Here is a 12,916-nt window from a genome sequence, read left to right as displayed (position 1 = left end):
TTGACCCAATAGCCCTGTCAAACCCAAGGTCAAACGCTCATATACCCAATGAGCTAGTAACCGCGAGAAAAGAGCCTGCCACCAACCCCAAATTGGTGCGCGATCGCAAATAAGACAACAAATACCTTGTTCCGGAAGCATTTTAAGCGCAAACAAATTATAACACAATCAAAATCTAGTATATAGGGTGTTGACAATTTTAGAGAGGAGAGTCGGTCAGAATTCTCAGCTACCTTGGCTAAATACTCCAGGATTCTGAAGTGCGAAGAAAATGTGTGGCGCCTTTGTCGTCAGTGGGAATCCCAGTTAACCAATCGGTAATTGTTCTGTTGGAGTTTTCGAAGGCTTCGGAAATACCAAACTTTGAACCACCTCTTGAAGTCACGATTTCCACGACTTCGGAAAATGTGTCCTTCAAGGCAGGTACCTTCCCAGAAATGGCATAGAGAGGATGAAGTGGCAAACGGCTATCCACGTCTCCTCATATACTAGATATACCAGTTAAATCAGATGCTCTTGTCTGTTTAGCTCTTCTAGACTAACCGTTAGCGTAAGACTCGGTTGTCGGTTGTGAACTGAGGTCAAACTTCAAGCTTGAGACTATCCTACATAGCCTAGTTATATATGTATTGGGATATCTGCAGAGTGCACTTATCGTACAAGTCCCTCCGCAGGTTTCACAGTATCCGGTGTCTTTTGTATGATTGGTGGCTAGCCAACTATATTAAAGGACTCCCACTATTATCCTAACACGAACAGCCACTTCTCTGTTTAATTCAACTTCACTTCAATATAGTACAAGAGACAATCAAAATTTGAGTCTATCCTCATAATATTACACTATGCTAATAATATACGTGCGTAACTGAAAACATAAAATGCATTTGGTTGATCATTCATTGCCACTCAATACCTGTTTCACTGGTTCACTTTGGTTGACATACAATCTATGTTCCTGGAGATACCTGATAACAGAGTTTGGCAATAGGTATTGAACAGACATCCCACGTCTGATGAATAGACGGACCTTTGTGGATGAAATATCGTTATAGATCAATTGCTTGATTACTAAAACATTCCTTCTGTGTTCATACATGATATCATGAGAAAGTAAAAAGGAACGAACATCAGAGCCGGTCCGTTCCACGATCAAACAGCCGTAGTTCCCTAAAATGTGATGTAAATCTGCGTCTGCCCACACGTTGGGTTCACCCATCGACTCTATCAGATCGCCACCGGCAAGCAGCATAATCTTCACACCCATTTTCTCGCCGTTCAAGTTCGAAATACCGCCTCTTTTGACGTTAATTTCGTGATTGAAATGATCTAGGACTTTGGCAGTCCTAGTATAAGATGGTTGGAGTGATTCCCAAGCGTCGACCATTAGCCAGGAGGACGTTCTTTCACACGCGAGCTCACACATCCTCACCCTATGGTATGATGGGGCCAAGCCCGGTTTCTGATAGGTGTCATTCACTGGAGAGTAGTACCCTCCAACCACTTCAAATCTAGTTTGTTCATTAATATCATCTAAGGCCATCTCAAACATTCTGAGGTGGAGGTATGTGATGGGAGAAAACGAACCACACGCAACGATCACCAAAGGTAATTTGTTTGGATCGGACAGTCTTTTCGCCAGTCGATGAGTTGGAAATTCGTAGCTCTCAAATTTTCTTGCTTGTCTAACGATACCGTGGGGCACCTCTTCTAGATCTGCTATTTGGTTCTTTTTCACTCCTACATTGATCAATATATCTAGCTCTTTACGTCTGAGAGTTGACGAGGTAGACGGTAACGCACCGAAAGAGTCATCATTTTGGCCAATAGTCGATCTTTCGTCGTTGTCTTTAAGTTCATTACATTCATTTCTTTCATTACCATTCTCGTCATACCTGTCGGATTCATCATTCCCCGATAGGGAAGAGAGCGACGATGCTGACGAAATGTCTGCGGATAACGGTTGGAAACTGTCCACGTTTAGCGGGATGTGGTGGTGTGTATTACCTGTCCTCAACTTGCTATTCTTCTTATGGGTCGTGTTCAGATTGAACGGTGCATCAATAGAGGAGTTGTAATCCGCCAAAACGTACGGCACAATTGGCCCTGACTTCGGTATCGTGGATGTGGGATCTGGGGGAGGATTCAGCTGTTCATTAGGGGAAGGTGGCTTGAAATCTGGTGCCTTAGTTGGATCCATTTCTAGTCGATTGCCTCAGTAGGAAAGTGTAGATATGAGGCACGTATAGTGGTGAAGTAAGACGTGTTTTTTTTGGTACCAGGAATGTCTTTGCCAGACACACAAGAAAAAAAAAGACAATTAGCAAATTATTGGTGGTCGAGGAAATGGACGACAGAAAAAAGAGCAGAAAAAAGGTACAGAACCGTCTGTCTGTCTAGGCAGAATGCCAGCAAAAGATATCTCTATCTGAGTTAGCCTCGCTCGGTTCTAGCAACGTTCTCTTGCTTTATTTTTCTATCAACGATTATTCGAATTATATATATATATATTTTTTCCGAATAATTTTCTTTTGTTTTCACGGAGTGGTTGAATCCTGTAATTTATGTACTTATTTTCCTTGCACCTGTTCTGGTGCTATCAAGTGAAGTCAAAGTTCTTTGCTCGACCCTCCAAGGGTATGGGGAGGGGTTAGCACCTCTTACTGAGAATCAATATGTACAACCAGCACCCACGATTCACCCGAGCGGGCGACTGAAACACGGACACTCTCTTCGAAACGCCGACCAAACAGAGAAAGAGAATGAGAAAATAGGAGGCCGCTATTTTTTTCTAGCTCCTGTGTCGTGTTTGTAGATCTTTAACTCCTTCGACTACATGGCCATCCCACTTCTTGTCGAAGGTACTAGCGCAGCATGCGAGGGGGGCAGTATTAACTGTATGAACAGATTAGGAAATTTATCCGGTTAGGTCCCCCCCCGACGTACGCGGCACTAACACCTGCTGTCGGGTGTACGTAATCTTAGTCTTTTCTAGTTCTGTCACCAAGTAATACCGGAGGGTTCAAACAGAACAAGGAAAAAATGACTGTGTCCGAAGAGGGCCTTGAAAAATGTCGCATTTTCTCGAGGTGTGGAGTCGTGGATTAGGTACGCACCATTAGTGGAAGGTGGGAGCAGAATGTGTGTAGCTCACACATATAATGAAACTTGTTTAACTGGATGAGTGGCGCGTGCGTGGTTCATCACATCCAGTCTGTAAACTAGAAGTGGTGCCATAGCTATACTACGGTACTCGTGTTTCAAAAGAAAGAAATTCAGTATTTCAGGGACTGAGGAGCAAGTAAGGACAGTCAGATAAAAACTTGCAAGATTGCTGTACTTTCGGAATAAGGTGTGCCCAAGAACGCACAGGCGTGCAGACAAAGAGCCATATTCACTAGGATGCAGGGCAACACCACTTTTATATGAAAGGGAAAGTATAAAATTACACGTAATAAGGCCAATGTAAATGCGAAAGAAAATACAGAGACCTTGAAGACACTTGAAATACATGAATATAAAGTGGACAACACTTTCAAACTGGGCTCAAATATACTCTCAGTTCTCAGGGAGAAAAAACAGGTCTCATAAGGGTCTTGGTGCGCAAAATGCACACATATATGCATACATTCTCTACCCGTTTTCTTTATTTTCAAAACAGGAGAAACTGGAAGTTTTATTATCCTTGTCTGCTGTGCTTGCTAACAAACGGCAACCATGTTTCAAAAATTACTGTATTGTCACAGGAGATGAGAGCAGTGTTAGCCTCTAGTCAACATAGGTGTAATTGCGTGGAGAACTTAGAGCTACTTCTCAAACAAAAATATGGAACTAAAGCTGATTAAATGCATTGCTATTGCAGAGTGTCGGGAGAGCCTCAGAGGGCTGTGGAACGCTTTGCGATGTACGTTAGCAGCCAGGGGATGCAAAAAAGACGTCACAGACAGGATTCGAACCTGCGCAGGTAAAACCCAATGCCTTACAGCTGTTTCTATGAAATAGCAGGGCATCGCCTTAACCACTCGGCCACTGGGACATGCTAGATGGTGTGCATGTAATGTAGTAGCACCTACACTATTACGTAAACAGATAATATGCCAAGTACTCTCATCCCACGTTTAGTGTGTCGTAGAAGACAGCAGATATTTCACTTGTGTTTGTATAACTACAGACGTACGTATATACTCGTATGTAGTATGGTTCCCTCACATGAAAAGGTTAAGCATCAATCATGGAATGATTAGATCTATCAGTGAGTTATCTATACGCTATTGTATTTTTTCACATTTTGTTAAACGACAAATCTGGATGAGGGAGTTAAGTAGTACCTGGGATCTTTAATCTTACCACTAGGACCTAGTATTGCATAAGATACTAGTCTTTCGTTATACTAAATAATCAGGATGCGTGTATGGTTTACGGTGTTAATCTAACATTATGATCGTGAACCTCACATATGTCCAGACGTATGCTGACCCTTGTTTGTCCAGAGTGTCTAAGAAGGTCTTCTTATGGTGTTAGTCTGATCTCCCAAGCAGACCTGTGACACACATCTTGTAATTAGGCATGTTGGAATTCCGCAGATGAATACAGAAATGCGGTAAGAAGTAAAATTAGAGACGCTACAATTGAGGTAGTGGTCTCGCCAGCTGTCATTCACGCGTTTTTACCCAGATTCGGTAGTAACGCGTAAAATGAAAGCTAACACAAGCCAAAACATTTCCTCTTTGGTTAGGAATAGCCGAATAGGAAAAGTTTTGTATCGTGGACGAAGTGGTTTATTCATCTCAGAATTAACCATATAAAAGCACACGATATAGCTCGTTTCTCTCGAAGAATTTTAGCAAAATTAATATTTGATTTTATATTTTATTTAAAGGTTTCTTTCTCACTACGGTGAGGGCAAGAATTCCTATAATACAGGTTAAACAACTACATCCTGAGATGTCTTGGTCCAGAGGAACAACCAACAACAAGCTAAGATCCTTTGAGAGCTTCGATCAAGGCACGTAATGTAATTTATGTTTTTAGTAGACTCCAAGCTATATTAAAGTATTAACAATAACAAATATCTATCCTCTCTTTATTAGGAATATATGTAGAAAGAGAATATATATAAAGTAAGTGAGACAAGGATGCCACTAAAAGAGATCTGTGGCTTTTATATATTAATTGGTTAAGCTGGATCAGACCTCACTAGCTTGGATTTGTCCGTTCGTACGGTAGCTAGTTGAATGTTTTTGGGCTATTTAATGACGAAGTCCTGGCCTTGCTTCACGAAGGAGCCATATTATACGCCTGTAATTACGTATCGGTGAAACGCCTTTTACCAGTGGGTGACCATCAGCTTGGTGATCAATGTCACGTATCGTTCTTACCTTTACCTTTTCTCAGGAAATGGTGTTAGTCTTATGATACTACCGAAGTGTCTTTGACTGCGGTATATTACTTTTAAATAGGGTCACTTTTCACCAACCTCAATGTCACTGACTCGGAAGTAGTATTTACCGGTATTTTGACAGAGCCGGCTTATACAAAATGTAATTCTTAATTTTCTGGATGTTTGATAGATTTTCCTTTAAATATTTCTACTCTTTTTGATCCTTAACAACATACAAAGCTGGAACCATCAAAATACTTTGTCATATTGCATATAGTTTTGTTGTATGTTTCCGTATATATACACCTATATAAAATCGATAAGTTCAGTCTAGTTTGATAATGCAGGAAAAACTTTTGACTTGTATGAGCAATTAGCCGCTTGATGACTTATTTCAAGTTCGAATAGTGTAAATAATCCATGGTCTTGGAGATGGGTTTCAAGTTGTGTGACCAGTCATGTAGCGACGTAGTGCAGGAAGTAAACCTGACACACATCATCAATTACTAATGTCACGTGTAGTACTGCGACATGGCACAGCAAGTGAAACTGAGGACGTGTGTTATACAAAGTACATGTCGAGGCAAGCTGAGAGATATAAGTAGAACTTTTCTTTTAGATGATAACATTAGGTTTTTATCACTTATGCACAAGACAAAGAGAAGTAACTTGTGCGTCACTTATCATATACACTATGTCTTCCGAAGTTAAAGACATCCTTTATAGCCTTAGAAATCTACAGGTTATGAACCCTGACAAGTTGCGGTTCATGAAAAAGCTCTCTTCGTTCAGCAACTATCCGGTTTGGGTCAGACAGTTTGAGATGAAGATCAAAAACAACTGTAGGCCCTTGTTTTTGTATCTGAAAGATGAGGAGAACAAGGTTTACAACTTTGACTACGAAGAAGTATCTGAAAAGAAGAATACTCAAGCTATTGTGGGTCTGTTCAATGACACCATATTTGGAATGATCAATGCGACTGCAACTGGAAAGGCGCTAGAAATCGTTGAACAAGTCTTCTTTTCTGAAGCTGATTACAACGAGGTACATTTCGGAAAGATGCTGCTGCTGAGGATTGCCCACGAGTATGAGAATCCAAAGTTGATTGACGTTGTCAGTCTTTTGGAAGACTGGATGAAGCCTTTGAAGACAGCCGAAGAACATGAAGAAATCTTTAAGTCATTGCTGGCAAACAGACGGATGCTTGGCAGTGAACTTTTCTTGGCTGCTTTCGCTGTGTACAAGGCACCACCAAACACCCAAAGAAGATTGGTCGATAAGTTTGGCAGATCTTCCACAGTTGATATAGCAGATCTGTTCCGGACGGGCCGTGGTTGGGCAGCGGAAGAGTTCAAGTCCTCCAAGGGCAAGAGTGAATCGTCCGCGTTGGTTGTGCAGAAGAAGGAGTTCAGACCTTGCAGACATTGTAATGGAAACCATTATGACAACAAATGCCCTAAACAGAAGAAGAAGTGGCATCAAGCAAAGCTTATGTCTGTGGGGAATGAAGATGAGCCTAGTGGACTTATTGCTAGAGTCGCCTTTGCCGATAACCAGCCAGAAAAAACTGGAAACTGGTACCTGGACAGTGGTTGTTCAATGCACATGACAGGGTCCAAGAACTCTTTTGAGACATTGGAAATGAAAGGCGGCGGTGCTGTTCACGGGATCGGTGCCTCTTTGAAGATTCAAGGGAACGGTATTGTGGAGCTTGGGAAGTACACCGTAAATGATACGGCGTATGTTCCTAACTTGCCTCGTAACTTGCTGTCAGTGTCAAAAATGACTCAGAAGACAGGGAAGTGCGTGATCTTTACCGAGTCTTAGGCATATATTGCCAGTGTACCGGCTGTTGTTTCAAACAAGGCAAAAGCCATTGGAGAATTAGACTGTAAAAGTGGATTGTACAGCTTCAAAGAGGAAGCAAAATGGTCCTACTGGGCTGCAACCGAGGATGCTCATGCGAGGACTGAGAAAAGTGCTCCTATTACTCCAGCTACGGCAACATAGTTAGGGAAAGTTGTGGCATGTGAGACTTGGCCATCCCGATAAACTCATTTATCGAAAGCTGGAGCATAACATCAAGTTGCCGAAGTATGAAGTGCCATCATACGCCCAGTGTTCAACATGTCCGCTATCGAAGGGTCTGATTAAGAAGGGGCCTTCTTCGAATCGTGCTGTGATTGCCCCTCTTTAGTCGATTTAAGCTGATGTATGGGGGAGCTTTCGGCATAAGGAGTACGCAGACTGCAAGTTTTTCCTATAAGCGAGAGTTACTCACGCTAGTACTTTCTAATCCCCTTGAAACACAAACAGAGCGCTGCCACTGAATTGAGATACTGTTTAATAGTTAAGTCCTTCATGAATTTTTGAATGAATGAGGAATTACACACCAGCTGACGGTTGCTCACAGTAGTTACCAAAATGGTCTGGTCTTGTCTGCCGCAGAAGCAGAATACATTGCGGCTAGTGAGAGCCTAAGGGAGGTCATCTAGATAGATGAACTATTAAGGTACATGGGTATCTGTTGTTTGCTACATAAGCTGTAGTGCATAACTTATCATATACACTATGCCTTCCAATGTTAAAGAGATTCTTCGTAACCTCAGAACTCTACATTTCAAGGTGGTAGAGCACAGAATACTCCTTTTGTGGTAACGCGCGCGCCTGCTTTATATAGAAGATAGTTATCCTTACAAAAAATGCGGAGTGTTAGAAGTAGGCTTTCAAAAACCGAAGTACTATTTATATCGCCGCTAAAGTAGTTTCAGAAGAGCTCGGTAAAGTTTTGAAAGCTCAAAGAGTTTTTGTAAGTCTTCAGTATTCTCTAAATAAATCTTGAATTCCTCATCCTCTAAGGGTAAAAGTTTATTCCCTATCCCACTTTTTACTTGCAATCGCACCATTGAATGAAAGTTTGCAATATCTTCACGAAGATGCTTGACAACCTCAGCAAACATGCTTTCATGATGGTTCAGTAGTTGCAGAGAAGCTTCCGTTTCCAAAGTCTTCTTCCCTAGTAGCTCTCGTAAATGTTTATTCTGCAAAGCCAGATACTTGGTACGATCCTCCTCGCACTTCGGTATCGGCTGGCTTCCCTGCCCTGTTTTATTCCTGGCCAGAAACTCCTTGAAAATGATTATATCTTTCTCATTGCTCTCTCTTTTCCTTTCTGGATCTCGTTCCAGTCTTGTTGACAAGGTACCTATGCTTTTCAGAATGCTGTTTTTCTGATCCCTGTTCTCAATCAGTTGGTTTCTTAACGTTTCTATTAGGTGGTACATATACTGCAAGTTCTCATTTTGAGGGGACATGCACACCTGCTGTCTTTGAAGATGTTCCAGGGGAGGGTTTTGATTATTGAACTGATTGCTTTGCTGTTTCACTCTCTGCTTCTCCTCCATCGTTTATTAATGTGAGTTTTGCTTACATGTCAACCCTTTTTGACTGTTTCGCTCGAACGAAGAACCCAAAACTCAAATAACTTTTTTTATATTTTTTGATCTCTTTAATTTTTCCCACTTCCACTGAGCAGAGGTGAACGCATCACAAAGTAAGTAGAGAACTTGGCTAAATGGGTGAACTATATATCCATAACAAGGTTGCTGCAAGATTGTGTCAGCCCGCTACTATCGGAAATGGTATGACTCTATAAATGATCTCTAAAAAAGATATTTACTATACATAACGAAGAAAGACATCTGCGGCTTCCGTATAGCAAGACTTAGCTCTGCATGACATTGTTATGAAGGGCACCCTTACTTCTATAATAGTTCTTGTCGGCCAAACTCGTCAATCTTGAACAAATAGGTTTCAGATCAAGGCTTCCAAAACTTTGAAAGTACATCTTCTTTTTTCTGAGTTTGTCCTTAAGCCTTTCATTCCTATTTACAAGAGAGTCGCGCAGAGACGGCTAGTCATTTCTTATCACCCGTATATCTGGTACCAAAATCATGTGATCGTTCACAATGTGTGCATTAAGGAGGTCGTTCTCATCAAACTTTCTTCTGCCTTCTTCCAGTGTTTTTACCAGTTTACTATGTAGATGTCTCTTGGCCACCCGATCTCGGATGACTTCATCTTCGATATCAATTTTGTAAACCAAAACAGCTCCTCTATCTTCAAGTGTTGGATAGATTTCCTTCCAGTTTTCCCTGTCGTAGAGTAGATACAGCCCTTCTAAAATTGCAATTCTAACGGAACTATCAAGGCAGTAGCTTTTTGGAGTTGGATCTTTCAAAGAGTGGTCAAACCCAGGAACATATATGGACGGTAATGTGTTATCAAACGTCCTCTCTATTTCTTTGAACAGTTGACCTCCCCGGTATTTCCCGGAAATAGCAGGAGAAGCAGCCCCGATGAGTTTAGCTAATTGGAGAAAATTATTGCTATCGAATGTGGGTGGCGAACCCCTTCGTTTATGGGCTCTAACAGGATCTTTAAACTCATCCAGGCACCTTCGTGAAAGATGAAACCCATCCATAGGGATCACCTCCGCAATATTGCGGTCGGTTGTCTTTGTCTTCTGATCCCTTTCAATTGTGATCGAGTTCAACACCCCACCTCTACCAATAATTTGAGTAGTCGTGGAATCCGGCAAGATTGCACTAGTTAACTTTACGGGCTTAAACATACAATCTTCGACAAAACGGGGGATAATACCGTCGTTTTTTTCCATCTCCTCTTTCAAACTTGGAGGTATCTCCTTAACGTGGCCCAACATACCCTCAACATCGAAAACAGACCGGTCAACGTCGGTGCCACCTCCTGTCTCCGCTCTATGCTTCTTGTATCTTCGATTGATCTCATCTTTCAAACTACAAGCAATGCTCGATTTTCCCGAACCCGGAGCTCCAACAAGTAGCACAATCATCCTGTAGTTTTGACCTATTCTTTTGTCAAAGAAATCCAATACTTCATCGGCCAGAACCTGAGCAGTATTTTGTTCACTCATATGTGTCGAAAAGAGAATAAGGAACAGTTGCCTATAGTAACACAAGCATAATGATGAGGCAGGAAGTATCTACATTTAATTGTAGTTCTAGGAGCGGGATCTTTTTTTCATTTCAAAATTCTTAACTAATTGTTTAAGGCATTCGAAAATGATCGGACACCGAAAACGAAAAAAACATTCACGTGCCTGGAAGCGGGTATCTATATACATTAAAGGCTGTTAAACATGTCACGATACGCCACAGTGTAAAGGAGAGGAATATTTTTTGGGGAGGATCTTCCTCCTTATCATATTTACAATCTTTATTACCTAGATGTTGAGTTTGCACTATAGGGTTCTTTCTAAGAACGGGCAAAAACTACATATCCGCCGCACATATCGAGTAGTGTGGGATGTCAATTATGCGATCACTTTGCTAAAAAACATTGGTGGCTGCTGAAAGGGCTAAACCACCTACCTTAGGCTTTTTGTCTGTTTCTGAAACAGAATAGTGTTGCCCACAATATTCTAGGGCCGTTTATTTTTTAAGTGTGTGCAGTCCTCTTTTACGATCTTTTAAAAATGATCTATGTTGCGAAGAGATTTCATAAACTTCTCTTGTTCAACTTATAATTCACTAAGAAACTTGTTAGATATTGTATTAGTAAACAGGATCTACTCTATTGATCAATTATCCACAAATATTGCGTAGTGTTCTAGAAGGAGATTATATATTACGCAAGTACACTAATTACGTAGTAACGAAGCGTCGGTTTCTTCATATATTATCCCGGTGAAACTTTTCACTTGACAAACCCACGCGGGCACCTCCACGTACACTTTTTTCAACATTTACCACGTCCTGACAAATAGCACGTAAAAGTTTCAGCTTATAACTTATAATACTCTTGAGAGCTATTCTCAATACGAAATTTCCTCTAACGTGTGACGCTCATGAAATATGCATAAGATTGAAACTTTTTTAAGAAACAGGATAAAATAAAAAAACCTTGTTGTAAAATACGTAAAACATGATATGTATATTTTTTACTACCTGTCCACACAAAACATTTTGCAAAAAGCGTCGTAAATGATAATTAAAACTTTTAATAATTAATTGGTCACATGATTATAAATTTGTTTTTTTGTTATTAAATATAATAAACTAAATTTTAGATTGGTTGTGATAAAGTCAAATAATATAAACTATTGATATTGTAATATTACATCACTTTAAAAAGTATTTTGATTTTTACTTTTTTTACTGTTGAATTTGTTAAAAATTGAAGAGACTTTCTGGGGGAGATATTTGCTATTGGTCATAGTAAAAGCACTCAATTTATGAACAGACATGCCTGTCGGATTAAAGCAGCCTAACGGTCCCAATTTGCTGCTGATGTAGGGACCACTGGGGTTTCTGCAGCCGTTACTTGCGAGCTCAATTTCAGTAAAAGGTACATAAAGTGTAATCTAAAACTACAAGAAAATCGTCTCAACAATAGTTCTTTGCATACAAATGGTTCTTAAAAGCAGGCGGTAAGGAATGATCTTATTCTGATTTCACATCTAAACACAATATAACTCGTTCAACTACGTATACACGGTGTGGATAAAAATATCAAACAGTCCTTACCCGCTTGACTCTATTACAACCTACTTTAGCTCTTAGAGTCAACTACAAAAGCAAGAACGGCATCATTAATGCCATCAGACAGTACGGTGTCTAACCAATTGTCTGCTTTCAACTACACTCCAGAGGTACATTGAGTCAACCGGTTTCCATCTTTAATCCTTATTCTCTTTGCAAACATTCCGCAGTGTTTGTTAAAGAGTGCGAAGCATGTTGTAGCATCACCATTGCATTCCTGGATATTGTAAACCGAGCAAGAGTACAGGGCAGACCTCCGTGCCTGAGGATCCATCCCACAGGGCAGCCACACCAGCAGACAGCGGCGTAGTGCAGCTCGAACCGTGTAAATAATAATAGCGCTTAGTACAAACATATATGTTTATTTTGTTATAGAAAGGAACAATCCGAAATTGCGTTGACTTTAGTGCCCGGGGTGGTCGCGGTCCCCCAACCAGCACCAGCAGCAGGACCAAGGAGAAGAGCTTATGACGTGGCGACCTTAAAACAGTATCTAGAAAGGAAAGTGTACATGAGTTCTCGATCAGATGTGTCACTGCTTTGTGCGGAGTGCTGGCCCTACCCCCAAGGTAGGAACACCCCGCAGTCGAACCATCGTCTGTCTTGCTTTAGGAATCAATGCCGCCAATACCTGACCACCCTGTCAGTGGGATTAACCTTTGGAGTTCAATGAAACAATCACCACCAACTTTAAAAGCATACCGCAATAGATCATATCTGTGATGTGATAGGAAATATGGAAAGAGGCGTGTTTAGATCAAAGTGGAAAAGAGAAGAAGCAACCACTTAACACGACAGTAGGAAGATGGAATAGAGAGAAACCATTACTACCGTAGGAAGAAACAATTGCGAAAGAAGATTGTTCGCAAGGCACCAATTGTCATGTGCCATTACGGCCAACTCGATTCATTGTCCAAACCACATGGAGTTGTGCAACAGAAATTAAAACAACAACCA

General features: G+C 40.9%; 4 protein-coding genes and 1 non-coding gene across 5 annotated transcripts; 1 reads left to right on the top strand and 4 right to left on the bottom strand.

Annotated features, from left to right (window-relative positions):
- Positions 1 to 892: 892 nt before the first annotated feature.
- KNAG0B05450 (nicotinamide-nucleotide adenylyltransferase NMA1) lies at positions 893 to 2,197 on the bottom strand (the record flags this gene model as incomplete). The annotated part of the gene is made up of 1 exon (XM_022606538.1): positions 893 to 2,197. One exon carries the CDS (start codon positions 2,195 to 2,197, stop codon positions 893 to 895), a length of 1,305 nt encoding a protein of 434 aa, XP_022463224.1.
- A 1,735-nt stretch (positions 2,198 to 3,932) lies between these two features.
- KNAG0Btrna11S lies at positions 3,933 to 4,033 on the bottom strand. Its single transcript is given in 2 exon segments — positions 3,933 to 3,978; positions 3,996 to 4,033. It is a non-coding gene; the product is annotated as a tRNA-Ser (tRNA).
- Positions 4,034 to 6,071: 2,038 nt separating this feature from the next.
- Positions 6,072 to 7,205, top strand: KNAG0B05440 (uncharacterized protein; the record flags this gene model as incomplete). The annotated part of the gene is made up of 1 exon (XM_022606537.1): positions 6,072 to 7,205. One exon carries the CDS (start codon positions 6,072 to 6,074, stop codon positions 7,203 to 7,205), a length of 1,134 nt encoding a protein of 377 aa, XP_022463223.1.
- Positions 7,206 to 8,134: 929 nt separating this feature from the next.
- On the bottom strand, positions 8,135 to 8,782 carry FAR7 (Far7p; the record flags this gene model as incomplete). The annotated part of the gene is made up of 1 exon (XM_022606536.1): positions 8,135 to 8,782. One exon carries the CDS (start codon positions 8,780 to 8,782, stop codon positions 8,135 to 8,137), a length of 648 nt encoding a protein of 215 aa, XP_022463222.1.
- A 509-nt stretch (positions 8,783 to 9,291) lies between these two features.
- YFH7 (Yfh7p) lies at positions 9,292 to 10,332 on the bottom strand (the record flags this gene model as incomplete). The annotated part of the gene is made up of 1 exon (XM_022606535.1): positions 9,292 to 10,332. One exon carries the CDS (start codon positions 10,330 to 10,332, stop codon positions 9,292 to 9,294), a length of 1,041 nt encoding a protein of 346 aa, XP_022463221.1.
- Between the last annotated feature and the right edge of the window lie 2,584 nt (positions 10,333 to 12,916).

This window comes from Huiozyma naganishii, chromosome 2, assembly GCF_000348985.1.
Source record: "Huiozyma naganishii CBS 8797 chromosome 2, complete genome".
Lineage (NCBI taxonomy): Eukaryota > Fungi > Ascomycota > Saccharomycetes > Saccharomycetales > Saccharomycetaceae > Huiozyma > Huiozyma naganishii.
This window is presented reverse-complemented; position numbering and strand designations above follow the sequence as displayed.